At 40.7% G+C, this 21,029-nt stretch overlaps 1 protein-coding gene across 1 annotated transcript in view; it reads left to right on the top strand.

The window, feature by feature from the left end:
* The window catches only part of LOC311495357 (integrin alpha-11-like), a 48,121-nt gene extending 27,317 nt beyond the window's left edge, over window positions 1-20,804 (top strand). Inside the window, exons 11-30 of the mRNA XM_084554770.1 lie at window positions 2,020-2,164; window positions 2,668-2,816; window positions 3,153-3,296; window positions 3,818-4,021; window positions 4,827-4,957; window positions 5,521-5,681; window positions 9,267-9,406; window positions 9,507-9,617; window positions 9,801-9,886; window positions 9,970-10,174; window positions 10,269-10,367; window positions 11,116-11,192; window positions 12,048-12,131; window positions 16,219-16,312; window positions 16,674-16,787; window positions 18,214-18,300; window positions 18,402-18,512; window positions 18,738-18,833; window positions 19,642-19,755; window positions 20,624-20,804. Coding sequence (XP_084410896.1) covers window positions 2,020-2,164; window positions 2,668-2,816; window positions 3,153-3,296; window positions 3,818-4,021; window positions 4,827-4,957; window positions 5,521-5,681; window positions 9,267-9,406; window positions 9,507-9,617; window positions 9,801-9,886; window positions 9,970-10,174; window positions 10,269-10,367; window positions 11,116-11,192; window positions 12,048-12,131; window positions 16,219-16,312; window positions 16,674-16,787; window positions 18,214-18,300; window positions 18,402-18,512; window positions 18,738-18,833; window positions 19,642-19,755; window positions 20,624-20,704 — 2,433 coding nt within the window. The 3' untranslated portion in view covers window positions 20,705-20,804. The remainder of the gene's footprint in view (window positions 1-2,019; window positions 2,165-2,667; window positions 2,817-3,152; window positions 3,297-3,817; window positions 4,022-4,826; window positions 4,958-5,520; window positions 5,682-9,266; window positions 9,407-9,506; window positions 9,618-9,800; window positions 9,887-9,969; window positions 10,175-10,268; window positions 10,368-11,115; window positions 11,193-12,047; window positions 12,132-16,218; window positions 16,313-16,673; window positions 16,788-18,213; window positions 18,301-18,401; window positions 18,513-18,737; window positions 18,834-19,641; window positions 19,756-20,623) is intronic.
* Window positions 20,805-21,029: the final 225 nt, after the last annotated feature.

Below are 21,029 nucleotides of genomic sequence, written 5' to 3'. Positions count from 1 at the left end.
CCATCATGCCTAGTGTCTACTGTACAAGCCTGTGGGGGCAGTGCTGTGGTCTGGGGTTGCTGCAGTTGCTCAGGTCTAGGTTCAGCAACATTATGTGCCCAAAGAATGAGGTCAGCTGACTACCTGAATATACTGAATGACCAGGTTATTCCATCAATGGATTTTTTCTTCCCTGATGGCACAGGCATATTCCAAGATGATAATGCCAGGATTCATGGGGTTCAAATTGTGAAAGACTGGTTCAGGGAGCATGAGACACACACATGGATTGGCCACCACAGAGTTCAGACTTTAACCCAATTGAGAGTCTTTGGGATGTGCTGGAGAATAACATCAATACAAGATCTGAAAAATGAATGCAACACTGGATGGAAATAAATATTGTGACATTGCAGAAGCTCATCAAAACAATGCCACAGCAAATGCGTGTTGTAATCAAAGGCGGTCCAGCGTAATGAAAGAGTGTGTGACCTTTTTTTGGTGGCGATTTTTTTTTGCCCAGGCAGTGTATCTAACTGTGGAAAAAATCACTCAGCAACACTGTTCTGTCTCCGACAGGTTTATACAAGCAGTGTTTTGACATTTGACAGTTAATATCCAGAGTCAGTCCATGTGTTGCTCAGATCCTGCAGGGAAGACAGTCTGGAGTTCTGCTATTGCCAAAGACCGGGTCATTGTGGTCTTCAACTCAGTGGCCTGTACAGTTGATGGTTCAGCAATTTAATAACTTTCATAGCTCAACGTTATGGTGCCAGAGTTTATCTGAGTGTGTGACTGGCTGCTCACACATGTGATGTGACAGTTCAACTGAGTTTAACGTTGTGTTCCAGTTGCGAGCAGTTTTTCATTACCGACACCTGGACTCAGACATTTAGCTTAACCCTTATGCCCTCCTCTGTACATTTTTTTTTTCATCTTTTTTTTTTCATTCGGTGATCATTTTGGCTGTGTTACAACTTGTGACATGGATTTCTTCAGGAACTTTTAAAAAATGTGTTTTGAATGGAAGTCTATGGAGCATTTTTGACCACAAAGGCGTCCAGAGGGAGTATCTGGCACTACATAAAATATGTTAATGCAATCAAATCTTTTTAGGGCATATGGGTTAATTACTGCTTTTCAGCCAGAGTTATGTGTGGAGTGTTAATTTTGACAATTTTATTTTGCTAAATGCTAATCTATTATACTAAACACCAATAACCCACTCTAATATGTGTCAGTAAAAGAGTTTCACTGTATGTTCCTTTCTGAATTTATTTCACTTACCACCTTATTTGCTGCAGCATTTTATTTTATTATTCTCTATTACTAACTAATTCACGTACATGTTTAAACACAAGACAGCTTTAAATGGTAAATAAACATTAATTATTTTGAACTAAAAAGGTAATCACTGCACAAAGATGCTGTACATAAATTCTGACTTTTTTATTTCACAAGCATGCATTTCTTGAGAACCAAAAAGAGAAAAAGATTGTTTCCACGTAAATTATATTTTGTGTAGAAATGACCACCAAATCTGAGTGAATGTGTAAACCGTGGCTGTATTAAGTAAAACTACAAGATGGTCCCTTTTTCGTTTGAATAAAAGAATCTTAGTGGTTCATACACACTCTTGTGCAATTTTGGGCTCAGAGTTAGCTTTCTTCCCACTTGAGTTTGTAGACAGGATGCACAACCAGACTATGGTTGACTTCCTACTGGCTCCATATACAAATGGGCTTGGATCAAATAAACAAATAAACAACCCACAACATAAATAACAAAGAGCATAGGCTCAGGAACAGATAAAAAAGAGGATTATGAGGATTTTCAAGTGCAGCGCAGGTGGCTCAGCTAGGTGCACATATACAGTGTGTAGAATTTTCATCTCGTGCACCCCCTAGAGGACCACACTTTGGGAATCCCTGAACTACAGTATACACAAAGACATTGTGACATCACTACTGGTTCACCAGGCAAAAATATTACTAGTCATCCATTTACAGGGGATACACTAAATCCATGCTTTCTTTTTAGGATGGTGTTCTACTTGGAGCAGTGGGTGCCTATGACTGGAATGGTGCAGTGCTGAAAGAAACTAAACATGGAAAAATTATCCCACCAAAATCCTCCTACCAGGATGAGTTTCCACAGGCGCTAAAGAACCATGCAGCCTATCTGGGTAATGACAATGTCTTAAGTAATAGTATAGAACCTGTGTTTAATCACTTCATATTTTTGCATTTTGTGTATTTTCATTTACTATGTACAGAACTTGAAAGACTATCTGTGCTGAGCTGTTTAGGGGTGCAGTCATTCTTATACAATCCTCACAATCTAATAGTGTAGGACATAATGATTGACATGGTGATTATTTAGTTATTAAGTTTGACTTCTAGCTTTAGAATAGATGACAACATTCTATAAAGAAAATCTATCAAGTCAAAAACAGTTATCCCCTTGGAAAATGTGATTGAAAATTGAGCTGTAATGCAACAGTGATAAGTTAAACTTACTGGTCTCTAAGAAGTTAGACACTCAGACTGCCCAAATAACTGACATGCCAGATCTTTTAGCTTAGTTAACAGCTAAAAATAAGACAAACCACTTAACAAATAAGAAATGACTGAGTGTGTGACTGACACAAATCAGTTCTGTTTTTGTTTTTTTGTTTGTTTGTTTCAGGTTACTCAGTGGGCTCACTCATTACATCCCGTGGCTCTCAGCTCTATGTGGCTGGAGCTCCGAGGTTCAACCACACAGGCAAAGTCATAGTTTTCACCCTGAAGAACACTGGAAACCTGACCATCCTGCAGTCACTGCTGGGAGAGCAGGTATTTCACACATACAGATACATACACAGTCAAAGATTTACACTGAGTGCAAGGGTGTACACTATAGAAACTTGAAGTGTAGGTTTGTTTTATTGTTACAGCGGATTTCACCCTTTGTTCTAACTTTCACAGTGCTGGATACGTGTTGCTCGTGTGGTGCTTTACAGTGTTTTGCAATGGTGCTTTAAAATGTTTTGTTAAGATAGTTGTTCCTGAAAGAGACTGAACTATATTTAACTTAGCAAAAACTAATGCAAAGTAAAATGTGTATTACTTTCTGTTTCAGTTCTCATATTAAATATACAGTATATAGTATATTATCTTGTTGTTTTTCAGATTGGGTCATATTTTGGCAGTGTGTTGTTATCAATGGACATAGACAATGATGGCCAGACAGACCTTCTTCTTGTCGCAGCACCCATGTACTACAGTGAAGGCTGGGAGAAAGGGAAGGTTTACATCTACTCTGTCACACCACAGGTATACACATATACTGTTGCAAGGCAAGATCCTCACCGCTCGCTTTAGTGCTCAGGGTATCCACAGTCTAAATACCTCAAACTGGAAGTGTATCAAGATGTTAATGTCTTTGCGAAAGATGCACATGCATTGGTATTTGCTGGAGGGAAATTATGCCTCACAGTGAGAAGGTCCCGGGTTCGAATCCAGGGGGCGACTGGGCCTTTCTGTGTGGAGTTTGCATGTTCTCCCTGTGTCTGCGTGGGTTCTCTCCAGGTACTCCAGCTTCCTCCCACCATCCAAATGCTTGTTAGGCTAATTGGTGATTCTATATTGGCCGTAGCTGTGCATGTGAGTGTGAATGGTTGTCTGTCTCTCTGTGTTAGGCCTGTGATAGACTGGCGACCTGTCCAGGGTGTACCCCGCCTCTCACCGGATGACAGCTGGGATAGGCTCCAGCAGACCCCGCTCCAGCAGACTTGCATTGACCACCTACAGAAGATGAATGAATGAATAAACTAAATAAATTGTTATTTCTCTAGACATCATTCCCCCTCCAGGGGGTGCTGCAAGGGTCAGACCACTCTGAGAACTCTCGGTTTGGTTCAGCACTGGCCCAGATATCTGACATGAACGGAGACGGGTTCAGGGAGCTTGTGGTAGGAGCACCACTGGAGGACAATCACCATGGAGCAATCTATGTCTTTCACGGCCAAGACAAAACCCTTCAGCTTCAGTTCAGACAGGTAAGCCAAACAGATGAATGAAAACAGGAAAAAATATAACACAAAGAATCACTGAGAATTAAGACAAGGAGTGGTAATTAGTATGCTCAACACTCTGAGTGTTTATTCTCACTGACTGACTTAACAAAGGCCCATTCCACAAGTGGTATTAATGTCCTGGGTGATGCTATCACAAATGAACAGCATAAGTATGTCTGCTCTAGCCTGGCATTAGAAAGCGCCTCCACCTTCTCTCAAGGAACCTCTTATGTTTGGATCTCAGTTCTGTGCTCTATATCAACCTACATCATTTAGGACACAGTAGACTATTGTGCAAACAGCTGCTGTCTTTAAACAATGGATTGCTATTGTAACCACTGTTTCAGAAGCATAAACGGTATAGAGTGCATTGCGTGCCGATATGTTACAAAAAGTGGGTTGCTAGGAATGTATTGAAACCCTTAATAAGCAGTGAAGTCTTTCTTGCTCATCAAAAGCACACCTACTATTATCAGGCTTGCACTTATTTATCTCCAGCCCTAGTGTTAACTATTTTTGAAACTTCCACAAAGTTGAGATTGCAGCTCAAACCCTGGAACCCAGTTTGCAGTGCTGAAGGTGAAACTTTTCCAGTAATATAGGTTAATAATGGCTAGTGAGTTGCTAAATGCAATGAAACAATGTCTAGCTAGACTGCTGTTTGCCCAATTTGCACATTATATCGGTCATCTTAGACATCATAGCAGTTGAAACATAACAGTTTCTCTCTCTGGGAGATTTGAACAGGGACAGAGAGTGTTAATAATTAATCACTTTGCTTCTCCAGCGTCTGTCTGCTGCTGGTTTTTCTCCACATCTGCAGTATTTTGGTCAAAGTCTTCATGGTGTTTTGGATGTCAATGGAGATGGCCTTGTTGATCTCGCTGTAGGAGCACTGGGAGCTGCGGTCATTATCTGGTTAGACCATAACATGCACGTAACACAAGGATACTTGTTTTCCATAAGTAGGACTGACAGTCCACTACATTGAGACTGACTGAAATTATTCAAGAACTGTATTGATTTAACTTTAGTACTGACATTCATGAATCCCTCTGACACTGGTGACGTTCTGGCTTTGTCTCTATTGCTTCTGCAAGATTGACATTTTTGTATTCAAATATTTCGACCACTTTTGGTTGATGGCTATTGTCATTCTTGTCATCCATAGCTGTACTTAGGCCTAATAAATAGAAAGGATAGTACATTATACTTGCTAAACATTAACATTGCTACTGCCATCTTGTTACAGACTCACAAAGCTTCCAGCATGGGGCTACACTGGCTTGTTGCTTAGGAGGACATTGACTTTATTATTTAACTGAAGAGTTACCTTACCCAAAACCAGTAACCCCAGTTAGCTTTATGCAAGCATTCACCACAAAATATAGTACTTTATGATAACTGGAAACCCCACAGTTTAGGCACTACAAGTGAACACAAACGCAATGCCATGGTAACAACTTGCCCCATTTCTACAGGTCTCGTGGTGTGGTACGGATTCATGCCAAATTGACTTTTGAACCTGAGAAGGTCAACATTTTCAACAAGGACTGTCAGCGAGGCAGGAAGGAGGTCACCTGCATGTCTGTCACTGTCTGTCTGAGTCTGGAATCCAGGACAAAGACCGAGGCAGATGTTGGTAAGTGGAAGGCGTATAAACATATCCTTGATTTTGGATTTGGGCTAGCCACTGAACGGAAGTGGTAGTCACAGAGAATCATCCAGTCAGATCTCATTCGCTGATCACACTCATCTGGCCAGCTCTGCACACAAAGAGGTTTACAAAATATATTCACACAGAAAACCAAAAACTACAATGGAAGACATTTAGTAATAGCTACTAACAGACTACCAGGTGAATACTTATATTAAGTATGACAAAATAATTTTTATTAAATTGTTTTATGGCAATATACAGTAACTTACTTTGAACATTAAGGGGTCTTGTACCCCAGGGTTTTATAAGCCCTTGTGACAGAACTTGTATTTGTCCAGCTCTGCATTTAAAGGGTCCACTCTCTTTTAGGCTCCCAGAGTCTCATCCTGTAGAGTTCCTTGAAAGACTGTTCTTGAGAAGACTCTTGTGGCCTCTCACTGCCTCTATTCCTGATGGCTTCTCCGCTACCTCTGGCAACTATGTATAACTGGGGGGCCCACCTTAGCTGAACATGGCCACCAGCCACATCAGTCAATGACAGCTCTCCTCTTATGGATCTAGGATCATGGCTCTTGGATAAACTTTAATGGCTTGGTATAAGCCCTAGTGGTATGTTTTCAAAGTGGACTACAACTAAAATAACCTTTCAGAGCTCAAAAGATGTAATGCACACCATCAGCTTAACTCTTTACAACCACAGAAATTTTTTAGTACTTGTTGGTGACACCTTCAGCACGTATACTTTATTTGCAGTTAGATATTTATTGCAGTAATTTAGCATGGGCAAAGCAACAGATCAAAAGTAGTTAAAACTGTTTAAATGTAATATCTGATTGCTCCACTCTGACTGCCAGGAAGACAAAATCGTTAAAAAAAAAATACATGTAATCCTTTTTGACTGAGTCCTTCGAAATACAGTGTCCTTCATCCTCCGCTTGATGCTGTGTGGAAAGAGATACTCCATATACCTATTTTTCTGTCCACAATATGAGTCAGTTTGTGTGGATGGGAGATGTCTTCAGCTATACCGTTCTCAAGAAGAAATCCTCAGCCCGATGCCCTGAGATCATTTTTATATAATCTCCTATTTTATATTAACCACCACCCCTTTCTCACTCAGTTCCACATACACGTGAAATAAAAACTTATACACACAGTGGTGTGGTGGTTAGCACTGTTACCTCACAGCAAGAAGGTTCTGGGTTCGCATCCATCGACTGACTGGGGCCTTTCTGTGTGGAGTTTGCATGTTCTCTTTGCATGCGCGGGTTCTCTCCGGGTACTTCCTCCCACTGTCCAAACCCATGTTGTTAAATAGTGATTCTAAATTGGCCGTAGGTGTGAGTGTGAATGGTTGTCTGTGCCCTGCAATAGACTGGTGAACTCGCCAATGACATCTGGGATAGGCTCCAGCCCCTCATGACCCTCCAGAGGACAAAAGGTTACAGAAGATGAATGAATGAATAAATGAATGAACATATACACACTAACATATTCACACACAACAGTTTGAAACAGGACACATGAGACTTATGTGACTGAATTCCTTAATCTCTCTCAACTGGACATGTTGAGAGAGAATATTTTTTAACAATCATGAAAATTTAATTAATTGCAATCATATAACAATATTATATTAATTATGTATTAATAGTAATTCTTTAATCATTGACATCCTTACAATATAAATTAACAGCACAATGATCTTTAAGCTGTCAATTCAGTCATTACAAGCCTGTTGTGCTGGGCAGCATGACTGAGATCTCAACTCCACCTGACAGTAGCCTTTCTTTTCTCAACAAAGATTCTCAATGGGGTTAAGGTCTGGACTCTGTGGTGGCCAATCCATGTGTGAAAATGATGTCTCATGCTCCCTGAACTACTCTTTCACAATTTGAGCCCCATGAATCCTGGCATTATCATCTTGGAATATGCCCGTGCCATCAGGAAAGAAAAAATCCATTGATGGAATAACCTGGTCATTCAGTATATTCAGGTAGTCAGCTGACCTCATTCTTTGGACACATAATGTTGCTGAACCTAGACCTGAGCAACTGCAGCAACCCCAGATCATAGCACTGCCCCCACAGGCTTGTACAGTAGACACTAGGCATGATGGGTGGATCACTTCATCTGCCTCTCTTCTTACCCTGATGCCACCATCAATCTGGACAAGCAGTGTTAGGCAACTTGAACTTAAATTTGGATTCAAATACATTAAAGCACTGATAAAACTTAATACACTCTCATAACATTTGACACAAACATTTTTGTGTCTTTGCACACTGCAACCTCCAACTGTTTAGTAGCAGACAGCTTCCACTGGAGTATACGATAATGTTATACCTGGTTTGTGTAAATGGTCTTTTTCTTGTCATAGAGATTTCCCACAGTGCTTTGTAAATCTGCACTGTTGTCGTGTCTCTGTGTAATTGTCTGCATATGTTTGGGCCAGCTGCATGGAAAAAAATGCTACATGCTAACACTAGCCAGCTGTCGTTAAACTGTGTCACTGCTTCTCCCTCCATCCCTTCATACCTTCATACCTTTCTCTTTCTCTTCACTCCACATCTCTCCCGATCATCTGGACTGGATTATTTTCACATACACACACACACACACACACATAGACACACACAAGCCAGTGTGCTACATAGTATCAGATGAACATGATTTAATAGAAAGAGGATAAGAGCCATGGTTGACAAAATCTGCTCCTTTTTGTTTTATATATAACTTACCCAGATTTTACCTCTAGTTCCTTTTTGAAGGTGTACGTGGCGTTTCGAACCTGAGCTTTGCTGGACTGAAAGCAGCTTTCCCCAGCTCTCTAAGCACTCATAAATCAAAACCCAACTTCAGTTGTTAAACAGATGTGACTGTGCTCTGCATTTGCTCTGTAACCAATAACCAACAACTAATAAGAAGGCAAGAAATGCATGATGTCATTAATGAATAAAAAAAAGTTATCAGCCCATTAAATGGGGTTTACTTTTGCAGTATAAAGGTGTTGTATGTGTTTCCTAAATGCACATCTTACTGTACCCTGATAACTCATCGATAACATAATTGATACCAGTCAGTTAAACAAAGATTGACTTATGGTTCCATTTTGCTGATGATGTGTACATTCAGAAATCTTTTATTCACCCCAGTCTGTGCACTCCCGGTCCAAAGTTCCACATTAATCTAAATGCTCCTGTTACATCTTTGCTGATGAATGTGTGTGTCAAGCTGCAAAGAGTGTTCAAAACTCTGACTGGAAATGCCAAAAGTTCAGTTCATGGAAACACACAAGCAAACTCGTTCATGGAAACACTGATTCATTTGTTATTTTGCCCTTAAAACTTTTGTAATATTTGGAAACATAACTAGTGCAGTTTGTAATAATGAGCACAGTGTGACATTACGTTCTTTTATGTGCTATGAAAGACCTGTAAAGTTTTTCTTGTCTTTATCAGTAAAGTTTAAAGTCTCATAGTTTCTGCATATAGGTGGGATAAAGCTCAACAGTTTTGCCTCTTTTAAGTCCTCCTCCTCTTCCTTGTCATCCTCTGCATCCCTCAGTTGTTTGGTACAATCTGATATTGGATGAGAGGCGTTTTCCCCCCCGGGCAGTCCTAGACGAATCGGACCGACAGCAGCCCAGAACTCTTTTTCTGCAGACTGGAAGTCAGAAATGTCAACACCTTGGCTTCTCTGTCCAGGTCACAACGACCCCAAAATCAAGACAACAATCAATAACAAATCAGTCAAATATGTCCCACTATGTGTTCCTAATCACAAAAGCTTTCCTCACACAAATAGGAGACAGCAGATTACGGACGTCCCATTGGGGTTGTCCTGGAGACAGGATTGCAGAGCCTAGACGACGGGCCAGTGTTGGACCCAGACTGGCCAAGCACCTTCAGAGCTGAGGTGAGAGTTCAGTGAAGCCAAATTTGGCAAATGAAATATGTTTATACTGTTTGTTCAGCTTTATTAGCTCAAAATGACCATACACTGTATTATACGTAAAGCCTCACAAAACACATTAGTCTGTGTTTCTCAAAAAGTTTCTTCACTGAAGAGAAATGTTATAATCCCTGTTTGTTGCCATAGCTTCACTTCTGGAATGGATGTGAGCAGGAAGATAAATGCGTTCCTGACCTAATCCTTCACAGTCACACTGATCTTAAAAATGTTCAGTAAGTAACCTTGTCTTTGTAAACACCCTCATTGTAAGTATAGAGAATCTCAGATTCAGAGTCATTTCTTTGTTTACCTGAAGGCAGTTCTGCAGCTCAAGGGAATGGGCTGGCATCTCACTATGCAGTCATCAGGGGAGACGTGAGGACCAGATGTTTGTGGTGGAGTCTGGCCGGAGGAGGATGGTTGTGTTTGCTCGACTGGAGAACCAAGGAGAGAATGCATACAGAACTGCCATCCATATCTCCACCTCCCCCAACCTGCTCTTCTCCAGTCTCTTGGTCAAGGTAATGAAAACTGCTGCTGTCAGTTTTATCAAGTTGATGTCTGAGGTGGTTTTGTAACTTAGCAGGAACCCTACCACCCTGTCCCCTCCCTCAGGACCAATCTGATATCCAGATTGAGTGCAACTCGGAGGATAGACTGGCCAGTCAAAAGAGCTGTAACATCAGTGCTCCATTCATGAAGTCGCTGTCCCAGGTAGGTTTAGTGGGAAGGGAGCATCTTTCTGATTTGGGGTGTCAATAGGTATGTGCATCACATGATTTATTCAACACAAATAAATAAAAACAACTACAAGTCATTGCAGGAGTTTGTTAGAAAACAAAGACTAACAACTGATAAAAGACATGAATGCAGTCGAAGCACTAACTTGTTTTTGAAACACATGTCAGTTCTAAGAGGGCTCTTTTCAGTTAACTTAGATAAGAAGTTCTGAATAAGACTTTGTCATAATTTAAACTGCTGATAGATTAAGAGCTGTTATGAGACCGTCATACTGTTGTTACACAGTCCGACTAATGATAGTGATTAAACTGAGCAGGAACATGCTTCCAGTGATGCTCATTGACTAAAATCATGTATTACTGTAATGAGCATCCTAAGGCCCCCCAAGGGCCTGCTTCACAGTGCCTGTCTGAATAAGTTCCAGATTACTAGTGAAGTCTGTGCTCTAAATTATTACCAGCTCTTTATGAGGCTTTGGCTGCTGGATCAGGTGAAACATAGCCAGAGGGAAACTCGTGAAGAACAGTTGTAGTCTGCTTTGAGACTGTGAAGGAAAAACTGCAGAACAACGATGATGAGTGACAGACCACATACTTCTGTTTGGATTTTGTCTCCTAAAACATTCTCCTTAAGAACATCCAAAAACGTACGACATGCATTCAAGATTTGTAATACAGTAATGCTACTGAATGGAGCTTGATCAAAACCTCTTCCTGTCTAGGTAACTTTCCGACTGGAGTTTGAGTTCAGCCGCTCCGTCTTTCTGGATCACGTGCAAGTCATCATGGTGACTACCAGGTGTGACACCAGTGGGACAGACTCAGACATCAGCTAGGAACAAAAAGGCAGGCTTAAAGAATTAGGACGTTTTGGGAAAATGGTGGACATAGAGAAGCAGCTTGAGACCAAAGGGACACAGGTTCTTATCCCCCTGTGTCCACAGCTAATGTGCCTTGAGCAAGTACCTAACCCCCAAATTGCTCCCCGGGTGCTTCAGGTCAATCAGTCAAGATTTGTTGACATTGGTTTATGAGCAAATACCTTAAAAACATCATTACATTAACCTCAAGTTCACTCTGTGTGTACTGCTAATTTCAAAATGCCGGCAGACTAACACACATTGGATAAACATTGCACCTGCTTAATACTCTTATTATGAGCGTGTCCATGCTGACCAAAACATTTAAAACAATGCACCCTTTGTACACCCTGCTTGCATGGCTAGAGACCTTTAGTACTTGGAAAAATATTAGAATTAAGTTGAGATCACATTTAAGGTAAGTGTTAGGTGTACATAAATCAGATTTGAGTGTAGGGCTCAAAAAATATTTCAAGCCCTATTTAGCATTACATGCCTTGGACAACTTTAAGAAAAGTAAATATCTGAAGTAATTGTTAACCATGTTCAAGCACAGAACTTGAACACTAATAATAATCATGACTTCACAAGTTTCGTATTGATGACATTAGCATACTTAGGAACAGATGAGTGCAGGCCATTGGAGTAGTGGGAAAGGGGACAGTCATACATGACCAGTCTACCGTACCTGGTGTGAGTATGACCTAACTCACAACAAGTGTTTAGGACTCATTTTTTGTGAAAGATCAATACAGTGTCATTTCAACTGCTGTGTACATTTGTGTGTCAATCAGTGACGGAGAAGAGGGATACCCAGATGACAACATCAATAACATCTTCCTCCCTTTGAAATATCAAACTGACCTTCTCTTCACCAGGTGGGTGACTCAAAAACATTTTGTGATTTAAAAATAATATTCTAGCATGTATGCAGTAGAAAGTAGTAGAGCCTGTTTGATGGTGCATTTTTGATAAGAGCTATTCTTAGTAGGGTTCATTAGTGGGAGCAGTCCGAGGCTTTGGACAAACAATCCTGATGCACAGAAACCAGATAGCTCAGGGTGTCAGGGAGGAGGCAGAGTGTGGAACCCAGAGGGGGGTGGGCCCGTGTGCAGAGGAGACAGAAGGTTCCATAAGTGAGTCTGGGGGCAGCGGTGAAGACCATCATAAGGCTGTACTGGCACAGACCATCAGGAGGCTGGACAGGAGGGTGGCAGCAAGGACGGTGACCACCTGAAGGTCAGCTGGGAGACTTGTGTCGCAGAGCCTTCAAGAGCTAGAAGGACCCGTTGACAAGACAAATGGACATTTTTGATGGTCCAGCTCCTCCAGGGGTGGCTTAGGGAAAGTTGACCCTGGAGAAGAGGAATTGTCATCTAACCTTGGAGCTGGGGTGATGTTATGCCTCTCTGCACTCCCACTGACCTTTTAGTGGCAGTACAAGTGTCTTTGGGAGGTGTATGGGCTTAATTACTTAGGGTGTATTCACACCTGCCTTGTTTAGTTCGATTAAAACGAACTCAAGTTCGTTTCCTTGCTTGGTTCGGACCTTTTTGACTGGTGTGAATACAATCACTCGAACTCTGGTGCGGACCAAACAAGCGGACCGAGACCCAGCTGAGGAGGTGGTCTCGGAGCGGTTCCTACCGAACCCTGGAGCGGTTCCTTTATGGTGTGAAAGCAGCCCGACCTCGATCCGACCCAAGTTGCAAAAATCTACCTTTTTGGATTTGACGAGCTCCCGTAGTTTTCGCGCATCTATCAAGAAGCGTCTGTGTGTCTGTCTGTCTGTGGCACGCATATGTCGCGAACCGTTGGCCCGATTGATTTGAAACTGGGCAGGTGTCTCGCTACGGGCACGAAGATGTGCACTGCTACGTTTGACGTTGTTTGGATAAGAAATTTAAAATATATCGGTAAAATAGATTTTCTCCGCTCTAATATTTCCAGTTGCCTGATGACAGTTCTAAATTATTGCGCTGGCTCAAACGCTAGATGGTAACCATGGCAACGGAGACTCAACGTTATTTTACAGTTTACAGACAAAACATGAGTGATTTGATCATCTATCTATAAATCAAGAATTTCTTTTAACTTATTTGGTGAGTTTGTGTCTGTCTGTCTGTCTGTGGCACGCTGATTTGAAACTGGGCAGGTGTCTTTGTGGGGAGGAGACATGGGTCACGACAATGGTCACAACTGAAAAATCTTCTTCAGCTCCCACTATAGGAATACATACTTCCGACGGGCACTGCACTAGTTATGGGAAATGTACAGAGGTGGAAAGTAACGAAATACATTTACTCACGTTACTGTATTGAGTATAGTTTTTTTGTGTATTTTGTATTTTTTAAAATCGGTAATTTAAATTTTACTTGATTACGTTTTGAGTGAAGTATTGTATTTCGCTACATTACAAATCCCATCCGTTACTGAGTAAAAAAAAAAAGCGTTGACTAACGAAAACCGAAAAAAAAATCGCGCCCGGAACCACGTAGTGAGTGACGTATGGTCAGCATGTAGGCTACCACTACCAAGCGGCAAGTCTTTCTGTAGGAGATTGAGAACGAGATGGAGGTGGATCAGAAGAGTGACAACGGTTCAGAGACAGTTTGATTGACAGTTGATTATTTGAAAAAGTTTTATGGGATGGTCAGAACTAAAATTGCACATTATACCTTTCTAAGGGTCTTACATGTCATGTGTGACATGTGTTATGTTGTCATTACATGTGTATACATTTGTATAGATTTTTATACATTTGTATAGATTGTCCTTTAATTAAAAACTAAACAGTTTTGGATGTATGACCCCTTGTCCTATTTTCACTACATGGGAGAGATCCCCCGCCCCGTTCTACAGGTTTTTTTTTTAAATGTAACTAAGTAACTTTTACTTAAAATACATTTTAAATTAGCTACTTATTACTTTTACTTGAGTAATTTTTCAGATGGGTAATTTCATTTGTACTTGAGTAATATTTCATCCAAGTATTGGTACTTTTACTTGAGTACGATATTTTAGTACTTTTTCCACCTCTGGAAATGTAGGATAGCCCAGTGACACACACAACAGAGAGAGACACGTGAAGCAAACAAACGCAGGTAGGTTAGGTAGAGATGAGCCGTGGCTTAACCTGGAGCTCTGAGGAGACACGCTGCCTCCTAGATATCTGGGCAGATGTCCAGATATCTCAAATGCTGGAGAAAACACATAAAAATGCAGAAGTATATAAGATTTTTAGTAAACAAATGAGAGAGAGGGGATTCCAGCGCTCAGTTTATAAACCATATTGCTAGCATAATAACAAGTAGACCTACAGTACGCAAAGTCTCCATTGTAGCCTATTTACGTGGGACATTTGGCTTCCTTCTTTACCCCGCCTATACGTTTACCAGCCAATGGCTGAACGACCTTAGCACATGTGTTTTTGTTTATAAATTCTGGTCCGGTTGCAATTAATCACAGTGTGAAAGCGAACCGCACTAAAAAAAAAAAAAGAAAAAAAAAATTGGTCCGGACCAAAGCAAGTGAACTAACGGACCTTCCTGGTGTGAATACGCCCTTAATCAGCCACCCCTCTCAACATGTAAATAAAAGGCATGGCATTAGGTCTTCTGGTGCATAAGTCTTATTTACATTAACATCAGGCCTGAGGCCCACAGCATGAAATGAAGTCCCAAAATCAGAATAACAAAAATAAATGGTGTATTTCCCTAAATAGGATTTAAAATGTAAAAATGGGTGACGGGTGAGATACGGTGACACTTGAAACAGCAAGTTGCTGGCTGGCAGTCCCCATGCTTATATTTTCAAGAGTTGAGACAGAGGGGTGAAAGGCTACAAGACCTGAAGACTGGGGTAGTAAAGCAGGTAAATCCAAGAATAAATGATGAATGATTCAATAGAAGAACACGAAATAATAATAAGAGTAATCCAACTAAAGATAATTCAATAGAAGAAAATGGGAGCCAGAAAATGCAGGAAAAAAAACAAAACTAGTCAAATTTTAATTAGAAATTCAAAATTCAAAGTCAGTTAGAGGATTTTGTTCAGCCTGGTGGTATCCTATTTTTTATTTTTTTTTCCTGTGGAAAAGTGGTGCTCCAATTACCTTCTGGCTATTAATGGGAGAACATGGCAAGGAACACAGCCAAACTGACAAAGGTCAAGGGCAGAGAGAGGAATATACACCCATCAGCCAGAACATTAAACCGCTGACAGGAGCAAACACATGTTGTGCTGGAAAATGTTTGGACCTGGCATTCGTGTGGATGTTACTTAGACATGTAGCACCCACCTAGACCAGACCAGGCACCCCCACCCCATAGCAATGACACTCCTTGATGGCAGCAGCCATCCCCAGCAGGATGCAGCTTGATAGAGGCACGCACACAAAAACAGTTTAGGAACAACTAAAAAAACATGAATACCAGCACAAGGTGTTGACCTGGCCTCCAAATTCACTAGATTCCAAACTGATCAAGTATCTGTGGGATGATCCACAGAGGCCCCTCTCCTCAACCCAAAGCCCCCCACTAACAACATCCTGTTACCAGACACCACAGGACACCCTCAGAAGGCCCATGTCCATTCTCTGATGAGTCACAACTGTTTTGGAGGCACAAGAGAGACCTGCACAATATTGGGCCGGTGCCTGATCAGTGTATATACACAAGGAGGGCTGATGGGATAATGACATACTACAAGTGAGAGTGTCATTATACACTGAGACCTGAGAGAGGTGCACAAAGGCAAGGATAAATCAATTATGAAGGCGGAAAACAAGACAAAAACATGAGGTACTACTGTTCCAGACCAGTTTTAGGTTTAACAGGAGTTTCTGTGTGCTGCAGTGTAGTTATATTAGGGCCTTTATTGAGTCTATGAGTATGTTAATCATAAAAGTATATTTCACACATATTTCACACCTTGAATTCTTCTTTTTTTCTCTTCTCCTGACAGAGACCCTAACCCTCCTCATTTTGAAATAAGAGCAGGCTCCTCTTCATCCCGGGATCAACCAGACAACTCTTCCACCTTCAACTTAACTTATTATGCAAGTTAAAGAGTCATATTGATACATCATCATTTACCCACCATGTCCAGAAAATGTATAGATGTCACCTTACTGTACTGTTGTCAGTTTGAACATTCAGTTAGAGCACACTACAAGCTTTTGTATGATAGCCACCCATACACATCAGTCAGGAAGCATCAATTAAAATCAGTTTGAATCTCCACCTTAAAACAAATAGCTGTTATAACAGTAAATGGTGAGTTGGTTGGTTTTGTGTTAAATGACTGCGACACGCAGATAATAGAAATAATAATAAAATAATAGAATAGTAAAAAAAAAAATGAATTATGATATTATATCTAACATTTGATGTTATTGATATATTTTACTTTATGTACAGATTCAAAACCTGGGCATCTTTCCAGTGCAGGACATCCTGTTCATGGCTGATATCTGGACTGTCACCTTGAAGGGGAACCAGCTGGTGAACATTACAGACTACAGCATTGAACAGGTAACAGAAAAAAGTGAATGGAGCCTGGCACAGAAACAAATCTAATTTCATACCTTAAGTAGGAGGTTAAAACTGAAAGTCTTAAATTTCAATTCCTTTATACTTTGACAATATACAATGGGTCCTATCTGACTTCTGGGAGTAATAGGTAATTCCAATTACAAAATTCCTATTCAAAATAGGTGTGTGTGGGAATACTACAAATTCTTTGGGCTTTGGTCGAAACAGGATCAAGTAAGCTTTCATCATTGTTCCACTGGCATGAGTTTCAATGAATTTCAAGATTCGGATTCAAATTCAGGTTCAGGATTATTGGTCATGCGCAGGATTAATGCAGGGTCAGCAGAGCAATGAAATACTGTGGACGAGAGAACTGGTCAGCTCAGTCATTAGTAGCACAAAAAAATACTAAGCCCATATTACAAAAGTCACAAATGGAAGTGGCAGTCATATTACACATTGTGGCGGACTATTAGATAGGATTTGTGTTCAGTGTCCAGAGAATAGTCTATTGTGAGTTGAGGAATCTGATGGCCTAATGGTAAAAACTATCATCCAGTCTTTTTGTGCGTGCAAGCAAGCTCCTCTACCGTCTGCCAGACAGTAACATGGAGAACAGTCCGTGTCGATGGATGGCTGTGGTTCCTGATTATGCTGTATGCTTTCAGCAGGCACCGTTTCTGGGAAATGTCCTAATTGGATGGGAGACTGTTTCCAGTCATGTACTGTGCTGTTTCCACCACCTTCTGTAGTGCTTTCCTTCTTTGACTGGAACATTTCCTGTACCATGCTGTGATGCAGCCAATCAGAAAGCTCTTGATGATGCACCTGTAGAAGTCTGTGAGGATGTTAGTGTACATGCCAAACATCCTCAATCTTCTCTGTAAATAGCTTGCTGTGAGGCATCAGTGCTAACCACTACACCACTGTGTCTCCCTCCTTTCCGTAACAGAACCAAATTAATGTGAGAATACTCTCAGTATGTAGAACTGTAATGCCATCTAGTGGTGAGGTTGGACTGAATACCCCTTTCCAAGCATGAAGGAGGTCGCATCTCTAGACCAATTGTTTGGTTTGTCTATATCAGGTTACTGTTGATACATGCTGGTGTAACACAGTAGGTTCTGTGGAAGAGGAACCATTACTAAAGTAGATACTAGGGGTTCATCCTAAACATTCCAAAGCACAATTATTCTCAGATATCGCCGAAGGAAATCACAATTATGTATACTAAATTCCATTTCTGCAAAGAGATCCCTCTAAATTCTTCTGGAGATTTTAGAGCCTCAGATCTGTTGAAATGTTTAAGTATGATGCAGGAGAAACAAGATGATAACAATTTATTAAATGTACAGTAAGACTAGATAGTAAAGATAAATGGAAAGAATATAACACAGTTACAGGGTTACTGTCCTCTTCCTCTTAGCAGGTAGCTGGGTCGCACTGCATGCTGCCTCATCTTACAACAACCAGTCCTGTTACACCAGAGGACCTGTCTCATCTGTCACAACTGGTAAGACTGATGGTGCTTCTTTCAGTCAGGAAAACCCAGAATCTGTTTATATAAAACAAAACAGCATTTTTTATTCTGTGCATGCACATGTGTGTTTTCAGAACCACACCAACAGTGTGAGCATGGCAGTACATTGCAGACTGAGCCTTATAGCCTCCAGAGAGGTAAAAGTGACGCTCAGAGGAAGACTTCATCTCCCAGCTCTACTTGCTGTGAGTCACTCCAAAAGGAGTTTTTCTTATAGTTAAACGTCAATAAAATTAATAAGAATGGATGAAACTGATGTCAGAGATTGGTTTCTTGAGCAACTTCATTGTTTAATTTCACGCTTTTTGACCAGCATCAGACAAGAAGCTCTGGTTATTCTTACAAAAACACATGATGCATTTGTAACATGTGGTTCCCATGCTAACCTCCTGACAAACCCCGACTTTCAGGTAAATTTCAAGTCTCTGGAATTGTTGACTGCTGCCTCTATCCAGCTGGATGCGTCCAGCCCTATATTCCTCCAGGAGGACAGACCTGTCAGACAGGTAAAATTCTCTTCTCCGCCATGACTGATTCAGGGTGTAATGAACAAGGATGTCTGCCTGAATATGCAAAAACTAAATATGACCTCTCAGTACAAAGCAGTGCATCTCAACAACACCACAAAATTTGACTAAAACTGAACACAAAGCAGGACTTACTACAAGACTGTTGAATTAGGCTGTTTGTTTCGCTCAATAGGAGGTTCGGGGCTTCACCGATGACACCACACCACATGAAACACCGTAACACACAAACTCTAAATCATACTTCATAGATTCCGCATTCAAAGCCGACTGGGGCCTTTCTGTGACATGGTCGTTAGGTTCATTGGTGATTCTAAATTGGCCATAGGTGTGCATGTGAGTGTGAATGGTTGTCTGTCTCTCTGTGTAAACACTGCGATAGACTGGAGACCTGTCCAGGGTGTACCCGGCCGTCTCTCACCCGAACTCTCACATGTTCAACAATCTTAAGCTTTTATCAGCCAAAGGATGGACAAAAGAAATGTCAGACCTTTTTGAACTTATTCATGTTGGATTCTAATGCTGTTTCCCAACGTGTATTATAAATTGAATGCAAAATACTGTATTGTATTTTAGTGGCCTCACTTATTCATCATTTTGTCCACAATCCACTGTATGTATCAAAAAGAAGTAAAATCTTCTTAATACAGCAAGAATTTTTCCCTGAAAAACACAACTTCATGAAAGAGTATTCATGGGACATTAAATGGATTCAGATATTTACTCCTCATCTTATCACTTATTTTTGTAAACCAGTAGAAAATGTGACGGTGTTTTTTGGCATCAGATAATCCTGGATATGAGGAAAGAGGAGGATTACTCCATCCCAATATGGATAATCCTGGGAAGCTCGCTGGGAGGCCTGCTGCTACTAGCCTTGCTGGTCCTGGCCTTATGGAAGGTATATACGCACACACGCATTCCTTTTTCTGCAAAGTTTTTACTGAAGCCTGTTGGAAAACTTTCAACCGTATATCACACCCACTTCTGCTTTTTTATTTTATTTTATTTGCCATATTCTACATCAAAACACCCATTTTTTATATTTTATTTTCATTCAGACTGACAAGATTTTTTGAAGCCTCCTTTTCAAATATTATCCTACGTATTTTTAAAAATTCAACCTCTTGTACAGTCATTCCCCCTCGTGTTGTGGCTTTAAATATTTCTTTCGATAGCATACTACATGTACCATTTGCTATGATAACCAGCTGGAACATCTAGAATGTGGCTGTCTTTTAATCGTGTTTTTCCTATTGCTCTTTCTGCAGTTTCACTTTCTTTTATATTCAGTTTTATCCACTCCAGTATACGAATTTGATTCAACTTACTTATGAAAATGGTATGAAGCTTGTTACAGTATACAGCACTACTATATTTTTCCCAAGAGTGTTAAACCTGCGAGCTACATTATGCATGTCTTTCGGTTCGTGCAAATGAGCTGTAAGATATCACATGAGATAAATATCAGATATGAACATTTTGAACATTTTGAAGAGTTTAAACTGTAAATTAGAGTTCACAAAGTTGTCAATTTAGTGTTGATAATAAATATAAGAATCTTCGCTAGCTGTTGAATGTTAAAATAACAAAGCAGAATAACTTCAGAACACTTCAGACCACAGTCTGTCGGGACTGCATTTTTGGAGATACTTGACTCGGGTGGGCACAGTTTTGGGTTTGAATTGCACTTGCAATTGCACAGTTATTCATACTTCTCTTGTTGGTGTTGATGTTTAGCCATAAATATTGGTCTGTTTTCCTCTCAGTTGGGATTTTTCAACAGACGGAGAAGACAGGAAGAGGAAGAGCAGCCTGTGGTCAATGGGAAGGCAGCGCAAGAGCTATAATATGTAGGTGTCAGTGTTGCATTCAGTGGATCCGCGTCAACTTGTGAAGTCATAAAAAGAAGTTGCTGACTGAGTTGAACCTGTAGGAGTCCTTACTGGGAAAGCCCTTAAGAAAATTAGAGTTAAATGGTACATTTCATCTTTCATGTGATGACTCCTGAATGCATCACAAACCCCAACTTGTCACTCAGGGATACTGATGTCTCACCTTCCAGCTAATTGCTCGAGCAGTTAGAGCCACCACTAACTAAGCCAGCTATGCTTCGCACATATGGCCTACTTGGCGAAGAGAGTCTGTCTGCAGACTTAGTCAGCTGATAAACAA

This window comes from Chelon labrosus (assembly GCF_963514085.1).
Source record: "Chelon labrosus genome assembly, chromosome: 11".
Classification (NCBI taxonomy): domain Eukaryota; kingdom Metazoa; phylum Chordata; class Actinopteri; order Mugiliformes; family Mugilidae; genus Chelon; species Chelon labrosus.
Note: the sequence above shows the minus strand (reverse complement) of the source record. Positions and strands in the feature narration are given on the sequence as shown.